General features: G+C 43.5%; 1 protein-coding gene across 1 annotated transcript in view; it reads right to left on the bottom strand.

Annotated features, from left to right (window-relative positions):
- The window catches only part of GIPC2 (GIPC PDZ domain containing family member 2), a 79,904-nt gene that overhangs the window by 32,224 nt on the left and 34,201 nt on the right, over positions 1-13,479 (bottom strand). The window contains exon 3 of the mRNA XM_053592393.1: positions 8,979-9,159. Within this exon, the coding sequence (XP_053448368.1) occupies positions 8,979-9,159 (181 nt within the window). The remainder of the gene's footprint in view (positions 1-8,978; positions 9,160-13,479) is intronic.

Here is a 13,479-nt window from a genome sequence, read left to right as displayed (position 1 = left end):
GTGTTACTGGATTCTTAATGTATCTGCCTGTGTCCCTAAAGCCTAAGTTCCCTGAGGCCTGCAACACACTGGCTCAGCTGTAACAGCTGTCAGGGAGCTGGCCCTGCAGGCTGACCGCGCGGCTGCAGCCTGCCTCACTGCTCACCAGCTCTCACTGGGGCAAACGGCTTCACCTGTGAGGATGGTGGTCCTATTTCCTACTTCAAAGGAACTCAGGAAAGCAAATGACAGCCACTGTTATGAAATACTGACATATTTCATTATTTGATATGGGTTGTATTAGCATCTGACCTTCCAGAATCTGGAACAGTGCCAGAGCTCTCAACACTCCCTTGTCACCAACTTCCTGCGTCTTTTTCCTATTTCATGTGGGCTTACGGTGTTTCTAAAATTACTCCCTAAAGAAAAGGTAACACCTTAATAATAACAGTAATAACAATAGCTAACTTTTATTGAAGACTTCCTGTGCACCAGGGACTGTTCTATGATTTTTTTCATGTGTTTAATTATTTAATCCTCACAACAGCCCAATGTGGTAGACACATCTTCACTTTGATAAGAGGAAACCAAGGCGCAAAAAGGTTAAATAACTCACTCCGTGTCACACATCACACAGCCCGTGCTGGCAGAGCCTGACACTGAACTACTTACTGCCCTTTGTTGTCTGTTTTTCTAACTTTTCATATTCCCTGTGACATTTTCTAGAATTCGGTATACATGAAAAGGTATCAAAGCATTTGTTGATTGAATTTTTTCTTAGAAATAGAATGAACGATGACAAAATTTTGAGATGTCTGTCCAAAAAAAATCAAAGTCTAAAAGCCACAGTTTGTGTCTTAACATCAAACAAGCTAAGTCTTTGAAATGAGTGTATCAGTTAAGGTGACTCATGAAGATGAGGTCCCACTTTCCAGCTGTGAATGACTCAAAGGACTGAGACATACTTCACATCCTTCACATCCTGTTCTGATGGACACACAGCGCAGAAATGCCACTGAAAGATGTAACCCAGGGATCTGTGACAAAATCACACCCCACAACCAAGATTATAAGTGATTAGAGGATGATCTTTTTCTTTCAATTCCCTTTCTGATTTTAAGAACAGAAATATCGAGTGGCGCCTGTAGCTCAAGGAGTAGGGTGCCGGCCCCATATGCTGGAGGTGGCGGGTTCAAACCCAGCCCCCTGGCCAAAAACTGCAAAAAAGAAAAAAAAGATACTTTAGGCGGCGCCTATGGCTCAAAGGGGTAGGGCACCTGCCCCATATGCCGGAGGTGGCGGGTTCAAACCCAGCCCTGGTAAAAAACTGCAAAAAAAAAACAAAGAAAAAAAAGAACAGAAATATCCAGGCTTCCATCCATAACCTCTTTCCATAAAGGATGAGAATCACAAACTGGGGAAATTCTCCAGGATAAATGAAGTTCAGACTCATGTAACTAAAACTTAATCAAAGCTTCATAGATATGCGTAGTATATATTGTTCTACAATTAAAAGACCTTATAGGCTCAGTGCCTGTGGCTCAAGCGGCTAAGGCTCCAGCCACATACACCTGAGCCGGCAGGTTCGAATCCAGCCCTGGCCCGCCAAACAACAATGACTGCTGCAACCAAAAAATAGCCGGGCGTTGTGGTGGGCACCTGTAGTCCCAGCTACTTGGGAGGTGGAGGCAGGAGAATCACTTGAGCCCTAGAGTTGGAGGTTGCTGTAAGCTGTGAAGCCATGGCACGCCGCTACCCAGGGCGACAGCTTGAGGCTCTGTCTCAAAAAAAAAAAAAAAGACCTTATAGGAAAACAAACTAGTTGGACTTATCTGGTGTGAGTCACTTAAATGGAAGAGTGGGTTTTCATAGTCTTGGGAAAATCTAGGGTTACAGGGCACACTCAGTAGGGCTGAGCTCATTGTGACGACATGTTCGTTTTCATTGGCAAAAAGGGAAAGAAAGTGAGCCAGGCCCTAAAAAAATACCACTAGAGACATTCCAGCCGATCCTCGATAAGGACTGGGAATGCTGCCATCAGCTCATAGCTGGAAGAAGGAAACTTGGATCAGAGAGCAGCTGACCAGGAGACACCATGTTAGGTGTGGGAATGATTTCCCATTAAAGTACAAATTTTCAACAAGGGAATCAGTTCAACCAATGGTTTTCAATTTTTTTTTTTTGTAGAGACAGAGTTTCACTTTATTGCCCTCAGTAGAGTGCCGTGGCGTCACACAGCTCACAGAAACCTCCAACTCCTGGGCTTAGGTGATTCTCCTGCCTCAGCCTCCCTAGTAGCTGGGACTACAGGCGCCCGCCACAACGCCCGGCTATTTTTTTGTTGCAGTTTGGCCGGGGCTGGGTTTGAACCTGCCACCCTCGGTATATGGGGCCGGCGCCCTGCTCACTGAGCCACAGGCGCCACCCAATTTTTTTTTTTTTTGCTGTGACTCACACTAGGAAACATATACATTATACCATGATCCATAAACATACACAAACATACGTAAGAACTGATACATAGGTGTTTGTAGCTGAAACATGCTTACCTTTCTTCTGTACAAAGTACTGTGATGTTTCCATCCTATCTACCTGGTGTTCTAAACACACTGGTTGAGAAAAACAGTGTTTTAAATTCTGACCAGCACGGGAGAGTCTGAGGGTACATTTTATAAGTCTTTATTCCTCCCCCACAGCCCCACAGCTAGCTCGGGGAAGCTGCAATGGAGCATCTGCTCTTGAGACAAGTGACCTGATCTTTATTTTTTTTTTTTTTTTTGTAGAGACAGAGTCTCACTTTATGGCCCTCGGTAGAGTGCCGTGGCCTCACAGAGCTCACAGCAACCTCCAACTCCTGGGCTTCAAGCGATTCTCTCGCCTCAGCCTCCCGAGTAGCTGGGACTACAGGCGCCTGCCACAACGCCCGGCTATTTTTTGGTTGCAGTTTGGCCAGGGCCGAGTTTGAACCCGCCACCCTTGGCATATGGGGCTGGCGCCCTACCGACTGAGCCACAGGCGCCGCCCCAAGTGACCTGATCTTAATACATGGATAAAGCAGGCTGTCTCCTCCACGACTGCCCATTCCTCACTATGCTGGCCCCTCCTTCTCTTTCTGTCCCTGAAATGCTGGTGTGTCCCCCAGCAGCTGTGTCTGATCCCTTTACCACTCTGAGTTTACTTCCATGGCTTCCCTACCAGTGAAGGACAATTGCTCAGAAACCCCATTCACTGGGCTCCAATTCTCAGCATTTATCTACCCCTTATACATCCCCCACTGAACTCTCCCACAGATTTCAAACTCATTAGGTCCAAAAATTGTATTTATAATCCCTCTTCCCTATCTCCTCTCCCAAACCTATTTATTTTCAGCTTTCCTTGTCTCAAAGAATGGCCCCGTACTTACTCACCCAAGACCCCAACCTGGAGGTCATCACTTGCAATCTCGCCTTCCTTTACCTCTACCTCCCACAGGTTACCAATTCAGCCTTCTTAATGGTGCATTCAGTGGTGTGCAGGGAATCATTTAATACTCCACACACAGAGCACTGACTTGCAGGGCTTGTTGATTTCTATGATACTAATATCCACCATAGCCGATTTCAGCCTGATGTCATTGACGGTGGAGTTGGGAGGAGATGTGTACACATGGCTCCAGCACACGACCGTCTGCTCCTCAGAACCATTTCTCCCCTCAAGCCTCCTCTATGGCCCTCGTTCATCTTCTTTCTCTTAGCTAACACAACAGGATGTTTATAATCCCCTGAACTCATGTCATATCCCACGCCTTTCTCTGCCACAGTGTGCAAAATACCTAAACTCAAGAGTCACCATGTTACTCCCGCCACCTAAACCCTTTCATTGGCCCTCACTGCCCATGCAACCTTCATAGACAAGGCCCTGATAACGTGGTCCCTGCTGACCTGCACCTGTCAGCACCACCTGTAACCTCGACTCCAAAGACAACAGCATACCTGGTGGTCCCAAACATGATGCTGTCCCCTCCCTCTGTACCTTTACTCATTCTGTCCCCACTCCACAACCTTCCCCAATTTGTCTACTGAGCAAGCACCCACTCATCTCTCCAGATTCAGCTCAAATCCCCTCTTTAGGAAGCTTTTCCTGAGCTCCTTAGATAAACTCAGCACTCCCACTTTTACATCTCCAGTCCATTACAGCACTGCTAACACCCTTTGCTGAACTTATCTCTTTTCATTCTCATCTCTTCTCACTAGACATGAGCGTCTAGATCTGGATCTTATTTACACACATGCCAACCACACAACCTGGTGACAATACAAAGTGCTCTCAGTAAATAGTGACCATCATTATCTAGAGCAGTGTTTTTCAACCTTTTCAATCTCACAGCGCACTTGAACCTATACTTAAATTTCCGTGGCACACTTAAACTATGTTGATCAAAAAAAGAGTAAAAACAAGAATATACTTACAGTGCTTTCAACTACTTTCAAAAATAATTGAATTTGGCTCAGCGCCAGTAGCTCAGTGATTAGGGCACTGGCCACATACACCCAGCACTGGCAGGTTCAAACCCAACCCGGGCCAGCTAAACAACAATGACAATACAACAAAAAAATAGTCCGGTGTTGTGGTGGGCTCCTGTAGTCCCAGCTACTTGGGAGGCTAAGGCAAGAGAATTGCTTCAGCCCAAGAGTTTGAGGTTGCTGTGAGCCATGATGCCATGGCACTCTACCGAGGGCAACATAGTGAAACTCTGTCTCAAAAAAAAATAATGTAAAAAAGAATAATAATTCAATGAATGATCTTTACAAGTTCTCATGGCACACCTAAGATCCTCTCACAGCACACTGGTTGAAAATCACTGATCAAGAGCAACTATCCGTAGGTTCTTGCCAACTATCCAAGGCCAGGTGAATGCTAAAATACAGCACCTTCCACATTGTGAGGAGGTTCCAAGATCTGCTTCCTTAGTTAAAGAAGTAGAAATTAGAAATGTATTTTTTCCCCTTTTGGCCTCTGCGTTACTTTGCTAAGGCTACCATAACAAAATACCACAGATGGGGCGGGTTCAACAATAGACATTTATTTTCTCAGAATTCTGCAAGCTAGAAGTCCAAGACTGAGGTGTCCCAAGGTCAAGTTCTTAGGAGGCCTCTCTCCTTGGCTTGCAGGTAGACAGCTGTCTTCATGTTCAAATGGCATTCTCACTGTGCATGTGTCTGTATCCAAATTCCCTCTTCTGGTAAGTGTACCACTCATGTTGGAGTAGAGCCCACCCTAAAGACCTCATTTTAACCTAATTACCTCTATTAAAGAGCTTCTCTCCAAATACAGTCACATTCTAAGATACCAGTACTTAGGACTTCAACGTACAAACTGTGAAGGATTCAGGCCTTAACAGCCTCTTGCTAGGCCGTGAGCCCCTCACAAGGCAACAGCTATGGCTTAGTCATCCTTAGCATCTTCTGTGCCTGCCAGTGTATCAAGGTCACAGGAGATGCTCCATAATTAATTTGTGGGATACATAAATGAAGGGTATTCCCAAAAATACAGTCCAAATCTATGGATTGTTGTCCCTTCCAAACTGGTATCCAGCACCAAGAAAAATGTGGCTTGATGTCATCATCTCTAAATAGTCCATTGCCAAACAGCTATTTATGTGGCACACAACGCCTAACAGAACAATAAAACCCCCAAGGCTAGATGCCCCAAACCACTGACAATGTTCTTCTCTCTCCAGTTTCATTCCAACACTCCCAGACTGACAGCTTTCATCCATGCTTACAGTCAGATTCAAAGTCAACAGAAAACTAACACCACTCTGCCTACAGAACACGGTATAACAGACTAGGAGAGACAGTAAAACAGACATCTGCTACTGCTCTCCTGTCCTTAAGGAAACTCCCCCCTTATTGTTCTGTGTGATTTTGTAGACCTATCAGTCACGTAGCCTGCCTTCCCCACTGTCAAGATGGGCATGTCACCTAATTAGTTCCCTCTTATCTCCCAGTAATTTGAGTCCAGAGTGGAGAGATTTGAAGATACGAAATAATTTCAGGGAGTCGATTAAGCCAATGCCCTGAAGGGTTCCTGGTACACACATCCCTGAAACAGCCTTAGTTCCTGACCTTCCCAAGGCTTGACTGAGTCTGTCTCTGAGACCCACCTGGGATCCTCCATAAATGCCTTTTCCCTACATTAGACAGCATTTGTTCTATAACTCTCAGTCAAAGCATCTTGACACACAATGGTCCCTGGAAGTGAGGTGTGGTTAGTGGTAGACCTAAAACACGGAAATGAGAGCAGGTGGTAAGGAGTCTCCTACCTACTACAAAGAAGGTGCGCTCACAATCCTTGTTATGACGTTGTACAGCAGCAAACTGTGCTACTTCCTCTTATATTTCGGGATGTAGCTCCCAAGTCTCCACAGACTAGTTGGTAAGAAAACACTGGCCAGGCATGGTGGCTCACACCTGTAATCCTAGCACTCTGGGGAACCGAGGCAGGTGGATTACCTGAGCGCAGGACTCTGAGACCAGCCTAAGCAAGACACACACAGAGACCCACCCTGTCTACAAAAGCTAGAAAAAACTACGGTGGTGCCTGTGGCTCAAAGAGTAGGGCATCGGCCCCATATACCGGGGGTGGTGGGTTCAAGCCTGGCCCCAGCCAAAACTGCAAAACATAAATAAATAAATAAATAAAATTAGAAAAAACTAACCAGGTATTGTGGCAGGTGCCTATAATCCCAGCTACTCAGGAGGCTGAGGCAGGAGAATCACTTGAGCCCCAAGAGTTTCAGGTTGCTGTGAGCTGTGATGATGCCATGTTACTCTACCAAGGGTGATAAAGTAAGACTCTGTTTCAAAGGAGAAAAAAGAAAGAAAAAAAATGTCAAAATACCAGAGTGTGTGGCCATCTCAGACAGTTTTTGGTAAGATCCTGGAAATGACTTAGCCATAGCCAAGGTGGCCAATCTGAAAGCAGAGAAAATTCTGCTTCACTAAGACTGGGCTGCCTCTCTTGGCAGGAATCCAAGATGATGACAACTCAGAAAATCATGAAGGACGACGTAATTTGAATTCTCGGCCCGAGTCAATGATAACACTAGACAAAAGAACGAAGGAAGCATACCGGTAGATGGGAAGCCCGATCCCACCCCCTGATACATTCTCCTTCCCTGATGAAGAGTGAAGCACTGGGATGAAGCCCCAGGATGAGAAACGGGCTGAGAGGCACAAGGAAGCAACACTGAGACTGGAAGACGGCACAGCAGCCAGGCTGAGTTCTAGGAGAGCCCCCCAGGCCAGTGCCCAGAGCAAGCTCAACCCACAGAGTGAAAATGTGCACGGACCAGCAGCTGGACTTACACCTCCAGAGCTTTGTAAAGTAAAGCCTACCCTGTTCCAAAATCAATCTCCAAGGATCCCGAGCCACAGCCCCACCAGAATTGATACCACTGCTAGGAAAATCCTGCCCAAGGTGCTTCCCAAACGTGTCCATGGATTTCATGAGGGAATAGGGAGTAGGTTCAACAGTACCCGGGGCAGTGAGGTACATCAACTACTGCACATGTGTCTGACTCGGAAGAGAAAAACCCAACCTGTAACAGTCAAGACTATCACCAACCTGCATTCACAGTAGATGGATTAGTAACTTTCCACAAAGACACAGGGCCAAAGATTTAGACGGAGACAACAGAAAAAAATAACTCTGGAAATCAGATTATGTGGGAGAGATCAATGTAAGAAAAACTTATATTCCTTGAGTTGTATTAAGAATGGCTTTGATTCTGAATCAAATAAGAATATTTGTCTCAAAGCACTTACACCCTATCAGTTATTGACTGGGAAGTTGGGTAACCAAATGAAGCCATTTCGAAAGGAGCTGCTGGATAGAAGCCTGGGCACTGTTTGCCTTCCTCTGGGAGAAGTGAGCTCAGATGCTGCCATGAGCCAGGCTGAATCAGCGATGGCTCCCGGAGTGGTCCCTTCAGGACAAGCACTGCTGTACAGCATCCTTTTCTTATACCTTATACCTGTGAACGTCCCCTACAAGTAACATAACTTACACTGCATTTCTATTAAATGGCACAGAATCACCTGGGAGCAAGGAAAATTTTTTAATTCCATGTGGCTTGAATCTGTCACTTACTTGCTAAGAGAGATAAAATGTAATTACTTACACCCAATGTATCCTCTCATCATTTTCATTAACCACCCTGAGAAAACAGCCTCAGCTCCAAACTGGAAGGAATACTTAGGTTCTGTTGGCAAAGGAAATAGCACAGGGTAGTGGGGCCATGGTGAGCAAGGGCAAGCTTGGGATGATTCCGCTGGAGATATTTTCACACTGATGAACATGAGGCCTTCAGGGGCTTGTTAAAATAGTGCTGTGTGGTAAGAGAGGCGCTAGCACATTTCCTGTACATGAGATGGCCCTGGGGATTTGAAAAACACTTGGAATACAGCTGCCTTGACCAAAACCAAGCCAGTACAGATGTCACAGCAGACTGGAAATAATTTCATACCATCCCCTGGTGCTAAATTCAAAATACCAATGGAGGAAAAGGACTGGTGAAAGAGGTCTTTAAAATAGACAAGGTAACTACTTTAAATAGCAATTCTGTGTGTAACTAAAACTTTTGCCACAGAGGCCTGTGAGCAACAGTTATTAGAATCTAAAGTGTTCAGTGAAAACCTGACCGCTCAGCAAAAAGGAAACACTACAGGGGCTGCTCCAAGAGGCCGGACACTGCGTCAGACCCGTCACTAGTCCCCAGACGTCATAACTCCAAAAGTTGGTTTAGAAAATGTCCTTTTATAAGGCAACATTTTTCTTTTTTTTCTTCCTTCAGTACTTATTTTCCTTATAAGTAGTGCCATTTACCATTTTCAATGTTCTTAACCGACAGACTAGATGAGAAAATAGATTAAACGCACTCGTCACCACGCCACAGCGCTCATTTCCCTGAGAAACGTAACCCAGGGCAGGGTAACATGGTTCACACACACACTTACCAAAGGCCCTCTTCGGTTCTATTAACTTCATGGTAAAATGTTCCCCTTTTTCCAATTCCTTTAACTTCTTAGCAACAGCATAGTGACGCCAGCCAACAACACTTTCTCCGTTTATAGATTCGATATGATCCCCCACACAAATGGTTTGGACTGAGTGGATAATGCCACCATCTTTAATTCTCTGAAAAGAAAATTAATGACAACATAATACAAAAAACATTATGTAATGTTATTTTTCATGCTTTTGAGACATTATAGACAACGTACTGACCATTCAGTTTAATGCTTAATCAGAGATCAAAGAAAAGCAACAAAGGACGGCCACCCTCTTACCTCCAGCCCTCTTCATCGTCCTCAACATTGGGAATTCAGCTTGGCCACGGTCACCACCGCCTTTGGGAAGCTTTTTCTGATGTTCCCCAACCCATTCCACCTTCCCCACTGTCATCTTCGACAGTATCTTTTGTTATATATGCAGAACCCGAGGCGAGGCACTTTACACTCACTGCTTCACGGAATTCTAACAACCTTTATGAGACTCTCCTGTCATAGAGGAGAGTCTATGTCTTTTGTCTAGGAAGACTGAGGCTTGGGAAGATCAAGTCCTTTGCCAGATTCCACAGAGCTCAGTGCACCTGTTTACTCTTCAGCCTCTGTTACAAAAATGCAATCTCGGGCGGCGCCTGTGACTCAGTGAGCAGGGCGCCAGCCCCATATGCCGAGGGTGGTGGGTTCAAACCCAGCCCCGGCCAAACTGCAACCAAAAAAAAAAAAAAAATAGCCGGGCCTTGTGGCGGGCGCCTGTAGTCCCAGCTGCTTGGGAGGCTGAGGCAAGAGAATCACGTAAGCCCAGGAGCTGGAGGTTGCTGTGAGCTGTGTGACACCACGGCACTCTACCGAGGGCAGTAAACTGAGACTCTGTCTCTACAAAAAAAAAAAAAAAAAAAAATGCAAGCTCCTTGAGGACAGAGATGGTCTTATTCACCACTGTATGCCCTGTGCCTAGCACTGTGTTGCACAGAGCAGTCCCTCCACAGATGACTCTTGAAACATTTCATCATGAAGCCCATTACATAAGAATAGCTTGAGCTTTTGTCAATTGGCTACATTTAATTATAAACGCGAGGACTCAAAGAATGCTATGATCTTAGCTAGGAGGATGGATACCTAACAAGGGACAAGTATGATTACCATTTTGGAAGTCGGTAGGGCTGATTTTATACCATTGTTTTTCATGTATGTATTTTACATGAGGAGAACATAGGACCCAAGAAAAAACTTCAACTTATTCTTTCTTAAATCTATCTTTCTTCTCAACAATATGTCTATAGTGTAGGGTTTCAAAATGAGATCTAAGATGGCACCAATAATTTCTGAAAGAATCCCAGCACCCTGGGAGGCAGAGGTGGGCTGATTGCTTGAGTTCGGGAGTTTGAGACCAGCCTGAGCAACAGTAAGACCCTGTCTCTAAAAATAGCCGGGCATTGTGGCAGGCACCTGTTGTCCCAGCTACTCGGGAGGCTGAGGCAAGAGGATCCCTTGAGCCCAAGAATTTGAGGTTGTTGTGAGTTATGACATCACAGCACTCGACTCTAGAGTGACTGAGTGAGACTCTGTGGGGGTGGGGGCGGAAGAAGGAGAGAAAAACAAACAAAAAAAGATAAATATTAGGTGTTGCTATTATAAAACAAATGCACATGTAATGTCTTCTGAATCAGCAGGGAGATTGATCATTGGGTCCAAGCAAAAGAAAACTGATCTCAGGATGTACCCCCAATATCTCCATAACATTATCGTCTGGGGGAGGGGGAAAGCTATAAAAGACTGACCTGGGAAGTTTGAGCATTTTTCATTTTAAAATTACTATATACCAATGTACACAGCTATGATTTAATAAAAAAAAATAAAAATAAAAATAAAAAATAAATAAAATTACTATATACCAGGGTGGCACCTGTGGCTCAGTGAGTAGGGTGCCAGCCCCATATACTGAGGGTGGCAGGTTCGAACTCGGCCCCGGCCAAATTGCAAAAAGAAAAAAAAAAAAATAGCCAGGCATTGTGGCAGATGCCTGTAGTCTCAGCTACTCAGGAGGCTGAGGCAAGAGAATCGCCTTAGCCCAAAAGCTGGAGATTGCTGTGAGCTGTGACGCCACAGCACTCTACCAAGGGCAACAAAGTGAGACTCTGTCTTTAAAAAAATAAATAAATAAAACAAATAAATAAATTACTATATTCCAAACCTCAAAATAGACTTCTTATTACCCCTAAATTTTAAGAATAATTGTAGCAGATGGTAGTTTGCAACAAGTGTTAACATACTGTATCAAAATGATACAATAACGTCAATTCAAACAGATCTCACTATTTATCATTGCAAATAGTTAATATAAAGTAAAGAACCCAGAAATTTCATAATCTACTTGACATTGTGTTAGTAGAAACCCATACTGGCCTTATATAGTGAACAGAAGGAAACAATGGTAACCACAACACACCACTCAGTACAACTAAGGCTTCTAAACCGTCACAGAAAAACAAACAAAACGAAATGAATGACTGGAGTGTAAAGAAGGAAAAAACACTGTTAAATATTCTCTTATATAAATCTTAAGCCATTTGAGAATTTGACAATCTATATTTAACTGACTTTTTGCTAATTTTTATTCTAATTTAACTCTTGATACATCGTGAGCTTGTTTTTTCCCTCTGATCAACCGTACCAATGTGAATTTCAGTGTCCCACTACATGTCATTTTTAGTTTTTAAAGACATATTGTTATAATTTTATTAAAAATGAACAATATGTAAAAATTAAATGAAAGACTTTAAAGACACATATGCATCTTACCAGTGAATTAGAGGTCAGAGGAACAGAAATCTAAGGTTGCCCAGCCCAGGAGCAAGAACAAAGGTCTGCAGAAAAGCAGCCAGGCAGGGAAGGAGGCAGTTCCCAGGAGTCAGAGGGGGCAGCCGGGTGAAAATCCAGGTGGCCCAGAGAAAAGTCAGAGCTTATGTCATCAACAGAAGCAGCAGAGGAGGATCTGGGACAAAGAGACAGGAGAACCAACACGAGAACCTTAGAGACGACCACCCAAAGGTGAACTAGAAATAGAAGCAAAGTTGGAGACATTGATTATATGTTTTATGAGCCTCCTAAGTGACTAAAGAAACAGGTAGCAGTGGAGACAAGTGTCTGAAATCTAATGGACATTAATAACCCTATAATAACTTGATAGAGATTAATAACATTGCTAAAAGTGCTACTCAGATCCAAAGGACTAAGAGGAAAAAGAGGCATCAATGCTATTTCCTGAGTTACTTACACTGCAACACTTAGGAACTTTCCCTCATCTGCCTTTGGAGTTTGATGCTATAAAATGTTTATTGTTTTCTTTTTGGAAGATTGGATTTACAATCCAATTAAATGTAGAGGTTTCCAACCATTTTAGATTTTTATAATGTCTTCCACTGTGTTCATCCCATACATTCAGAAAATTCTGCCTTCTCATCACAGGTATCAGCAGAATCCCGGGGTTGTGTCCCATCCTCCCCAAAATCTTAAGCACCAGACGCAAGGTGGTTTGGGCTAAGTGTCCTGCTGCCATACTCAGCCACTTTGGGATCTGGGCTGGTCCTTCCTACACTGTCCCAGAATCTTGCTCATAATAATAAACATTCATTAAAAAATTACAAATATTTATCTCATTTAGTCCTTACGGTAAACCTAGAAAGGAATATTTCTTACTACATTTAATGAATGAAGAAAGCAGAGCACAATGATCACATGGCTCAGCCCAGATAACAGTTAAACAGACTTGGGTACCAAACAGAGGTGCTATAATTATAAAAATTAAAAAGTTTAGAAAAAAATAATATCAGGTATAGGATGCAAGTTCTTCTGACCCCAAGTGCTGAGTTATAAATGTCCAAAATGATCTATCGCTTTTGAACTATGAAATGTTTTTGACAACCCCTGTCTCTTTACCTTCCATGTCCCCACTTCTACTAAAGCTGTTTCTCATTAATGTCATGGCCTCCAGATCTCACATATTACCTGTTTTCTCAAATCATCACTTCTGTTCTGGCTTTATAGGGCTCTGCTCATACCCTCCCTCCCTCCAAAATCCTCTGTCCCCTTGACTTCCTATATTTCCATCCCTGCTGACTCTTAATTTAGGCAACTGAATATGCAAAGAATTAGAAATATCTGAATACTGTATTTATCTGAATGATCACTCCAGATGTTGCAAATTTGGTTCCACTAAACTAAAATCATGGCTAATCATAAAGATCTTTGAATGACTCAACCTTGTCAGGCTCCCAGATGCTAAATCTGTGGCGTGCAAGTAAGGAAACGGGACATTTTCATAATGTCAAAGAATCTTTCCACAATTACTCATTAATTATAAAGAAAAATATAATAACTACACAGCAAAAAAGACTAGTGGACGTTATCTTAAATGTGTGATAAAAAGTAACACCACAAATAATGGACAAAC

The sequence above is a fragment of the Nycticebus coucang genome, chromosome 5 (genome assembly GCF_027406575.1).
Source record: "Nycticebus coucang isolate mNycCou1 chromosome 5, mNycCou1.pri, whole genome shotgun sequence".
Taxonomy (NCBI): Eukaryota; Metazoa; Chordata; class Mammalia; order Primates; family Lorisidae; genus Nycticebus; species Nycticebus coucang.
This window is presented reverse-complemented; position numbering and strand designations above follow the sequence as displayed.